Source organism: Austrofundulus limnaeus, unplaced genomic scaffold, assembly GCF_001266775.1.
Source record: "Austrofundulus limnaeus strain Quisiro unplaced genomic scaffold, Austrofundulus_limnaeus-1.0 Scaffold35, whole genome shotgun sequence".
NCBI lineage: Eukaryota > Metazoa > Chordata > Actinopteri > Cyprinodontiformes > Rivulidae > Austrofundulus > Austrofundulus limnaeus.
Genome location: NW_013952437.1, coordinates 456,998 through 460,998, shown reverse-complemented (window position 1 = coordinate 460,998; position 4,001 = coordinate 456,998). Strand labels below are relative to the sequence as shown.

At 39.4% G+C, this 4,001-nt stretch overlaps 1 protein-coding gene across 2 annotated transcripts in view; it reads left to right on the top strand.

Annotated features, from left to right (window-relative positions):
- LOC106516176 (twinfilin-2) overlaps positions 1 to 4,001 on the top strand; it is a 14,751-nt gene that overhangs the window by 8,760 nt on the left and 1,990 nt on the right. The window contains exons 1-8 of one of the 2 annotated variants that reach the window (XM_014006390.1): positions 7 to 499; positions 592 to 770; positions 1,624 to 1,719; positions 1,799 to 1,903; positions 1,990 to 2,004; positions 2,090 to 2,131; positions 2,213 to 2,338; positions 2,502 to 2,652. In XM_014006390.1, coding sequence (XP_013861844.1) covers positions 343 to 499; positions 592 to 770; positions 1,624 to 1,719; positions 1,799 to 1,903; positions 1,990 to 2,004; positions 2,090 to 2,131; positions 2,213 to 2,338; positions 2,502 to 2,652 — 871 coding nt within the window. In that variant the 5' untranslated portion in view covers positions 7 to 342. Of the gene's footprint in view, positions 1 to 6; positions 500 to 591; positions 771 to 1,623; positions 1,720 to 1,798; positions 1,904 to 1,989; positions 2,005 to 2,089; positions 2,132 to 2,212; positions 2,339 to 2,501; positions 2,653 to 4,001 lie in introns of those variants that run through there. The other variant, XM_014006392.1, reaches the window with a different exon arrangement.

Sequence of the window (4,001 nt, the reverse complement as noted above, 5' to 3'; positions counted from 1 at the left end):
GTGTGTGTGTGTGTGTGTGTGTGTGTGTGTGTGTGTGTGTGTGTGTGCTATAGCATTTAGTAAGTGGCGTGTCAGAGGTCCGGTTGACGGAAGCGCACCTCTTTTCTCACCTGATCTTACATCATTTATGAGACCTCTGGGTTCAGTAACCATGGTGAGACAAAAGGACGAAGTACAACAAATCAATAGTTTCCTGTGATAAAAGTACGTTGGAAATAAACCATTTAAGTAGCATCATCTCAAACTAAAGCCTGGTAAATGCTGGCTTTGTTTTTTGAGTTCATTCTGTGAGTCAGTTTAAGTGATTGTGTGAGTACTTGGCTGTGGATCAAATTTTCACCCATGGTGGAGTCACAGGTTCTTACTTACCAAATTGTCTCGCTGTTTTTGACTTTGTCTGCCTTATATCTGGTTTCTGCAGCTACATTTGAGCTGAAAGAGTTCCTCGCCCGAGCGAGAGGAGGTTCCATCAGAATCTTGAAGATTGTGATCAGAAATGGTAAACTGTGACGACATGTCTCGCCTTCAGAAGTGCCTCTCTGAAGTCGGGCCTGTGTTTAACCGTGTTTGTGCCTTCTTGTTTTTTCGCAGAGGAGTTGGTGCTAGATTTATACAAGGAGCCGGTGCAGACCTGGGACAAGGATTACGATCGGTTTCTGCTTCCTCTCCTCACGCCTCAGGAGCCTTGCTACATCCTCTACCGCCTGGACTCCCGGAATGCACAGGGATACGAGTGGATATTCATCTCTTGGTCACCTGACCACTCACCAGTACGTCTGGAGATGCTGTTAGCTGCAGTTTACCGTGTCTTAAATGTAAAAGCTAAAAACAAATTCAACATTTCTACTTAGAATTTGCAGAGTCCTCCATGGTACATAAAGACCATATAAACTGTGGCGTTTTCACCATTAGACCTCTTTAGCCCATTACTTACAATTTTACATTTAAAGGGAATGTTTTGTGTTTTTTCAGAAGCAAACACAATTTCTTGAGCTCATTAATTTTCTGTGACATTCTTAAACAGAATTATGAATCTGATTTTTTTAATGCGCTAATTTCCCTGCTGTTATGTTAACTAATTATGTCTAATTATTGATGAATCATTGCACTAAAAAATGTTCAGGCGTCCATAAAAGCTAGATTATATCAGATATTTAATTTTTTTTAGTTGTGTCACATACCCCGATTTATGCTACAGATAAAGTCATCTTTAAATATCGATACAAGGTTTTATCCATCAAAATATGAACTAGTTACAAATAACTGCTGTGTAGAAAGTACTTAGTAAAATCTGAAATATGAATAAATTTTGCTCTAGTTCTTTAGAAGTTTGACAAAGAATAATAGATCATTTTAGAAATTAGGAACTTCTGTCAATAGATTAAAAAATATATTATTATATTTTAGGATCAATACGATTCTGTGATATTGGATAAAAAAAAACTGATCTTGTAAAAATAATTAAGCAGCGTTCGCTCATAAATATGAAAACAACCATTCTAAACACCTAAATTAAGTTCTGATATTGTGTGTAAAGATCTACGTATACCAATACGGTGCAAAGAGTCCCTGACGTGTTCAGAGCTGCAGGTAAGATGATTCCTCTGTGCTTGTCTTGTGTAGGTGAGGCAGAAGATGATGTACGCTGCGACTCGTGCCACGCTGAAGAAAGAGTTTGGAGGAGGTCACATCAAAGATGAAATGTTCGGCACGGTCGAGGTTTGTCCAAACTCCTGGCTGTAATCCCTGATTGGTACTGTTTTGTCATTGAGCAGCCAGCTGTGGTCTTTCTTGGCAGGACGACCTGTGCTTTCAGGGATACCTGCGCCACAGATCCTCCGGTTCGTCTCCAGCGCCGCTCACATCAGCCGAGCAGGAGCTACAACGAATTAAAGTCACAGAGGTGCTTGGAAACAACACATTCTGTCTGAATATGTTCTGAAGTATTTGTAATTGGTGTTTTCATGCTGTTGTTTTTTCCCTCTACAGGAAAAAGTTGTTTGGGTATGTTCTACTTTTTTCATACACYAGTATTTTAGAGCGTTTGTGCTAAAATGAAATAAATAAACTCGTCTTTTTCTCTCTACAGGATGAACGGAGACGAATTGGGACGCCAACAGCGCGAGCGAAGGTTTGTTAAGTCCACCGTCCGCTCATAAATTGAGTTGCACGATGCATAAAGAGAGAACTTTAAAGGCTTTTTCATGATCAGGTCACAATGGAGTTTGGCCTGGACAAGAGGGCACAGACTCTTCAGGGTCTTGCATTCCCTTTACAAGAAGATGCCAAACGAGCTCTGCAGCAGCTCAAGCAGAAACGCATAAATTACATCCAGCTGGTGAGCCCTGGCTGATAATCTGCACTGCTTTTCACACATTGTGTGAGAAGACAGCATGACACTGTGTGTGCAGACGAGCTGCACGAGTCTGTTTATGACAGTATGAAGCAGTAAAATAAGCTGTGCAGGGTTTGCCAGCTCAGTCCTGTGTGTTGTGTTGCAGAGGCTGGATGTTGATAAAGAGACCATTGAACTGGTTCACACCAAACCGACAGAAACTCACGAGCTTCCCTTCAGGATTCCTACAGACACGCCTCGGTATCACTTCTTCGTCTTCAAACATTCCCACCAGGGTCAGATGCACGAGGCCTTAGGTAAGTATATATGTAATCCAGGGCCGGCCCTAGGTTTCATCTCACTGCCAGATTATATAGACTCACAAGAAACTAAATAGCTTAACAGCAACCAAAGTTAGCTAACCGCCATAAGAAGTCTGCACTAAGTATGCTCTGGTGTTTTGTCTTMTTTTTCTAAGCAAAATAAGATGCCGCATGTTGATGGGCCAGATTTAAAATCTAAGAGCTACATTTAAAATATTTTAGAGGCCAAATAAAGTGTTATCATTAGCCAGATATGGCCCACGGACCTTGAGTTTGACAGTTATGCTTTAAACTATAGACCACATCAAACAACTGGGCTTACAGTTACAGTGTGAAAAAGAAACAGCTTTTGATTTATTATAAGCAGAGCAAACATTGGCTAACTAGAGAAACTACTATAACATAGCTATTATTTTCTTCCCCTATGTGTATAAATTAGTATTTTATAATGAAAACAATGAGAAAGGAGCAAAGCTGTGCCCATGTTTGTTTCTGTGGTCCATTAATTGCATTCAGTACTCATTTCAAAAGTGRATCTTTTTATGCTCCTCCTTCCTTAGCATTATTTTTAATAGACGTTTGGATAAATCAAACAGCTCCTTGTTGAAGTTTATTAGGAACACAGTATAATAAGAAATGAGAGAACTCCCTTTATGTAGAGTTTAAATTTGTATCTACATTCAACCAAGCATTTTATCATAAACTTAAATTTAATCTCTAACAAGGCATCCTTTTTACATTTTATATGCCTCTCAAAACGTTTCACATTCTCTAATTTGTCTATATCTAATTTAAAAGTTTTAAATTTTCCACAGTATCTGCAGTTTAAACACACCCTGTCGTTGCTCTGTGAGGATATGTGCAGTAGCTACGTGTCACCACAGACTATTATCACTTTCATCTTTCTTACTCTGGTTTACTGCTTAGTTTCATATTTAACATACATTTGGATGTCAGACATAAAGCCTTTCTTATCTGTTGTTTCCTAAAATATCTTGCCTCTGTCAAGATCTCAACCTCAAGCCCTTAACGGTCCAAATCAGTGTTTTTACGAACGTTGACAGTTATTGGAATGAGTGTGGAACGAATGTGTCGAAGTGACGCAGCCCCAGAGAGTCATTACTCAACCCTGAAGGTCTTCTCAGCTGTCTGCAGGTTTCTACTGTTTTGAGTCTGTGCTGCAAACTGTGAAGGAAATCTTTTCCAAGGGCCAAGCATTCAAAAGACAAGTTTACATAAACCATACTAGCATTCGGAGCAACCTTAAAGGGCCAATATTATGTGTTTCTCAGGCATATATTTAAATATTATACCATAATAAAGTATCTATGTCACCTTTAGTT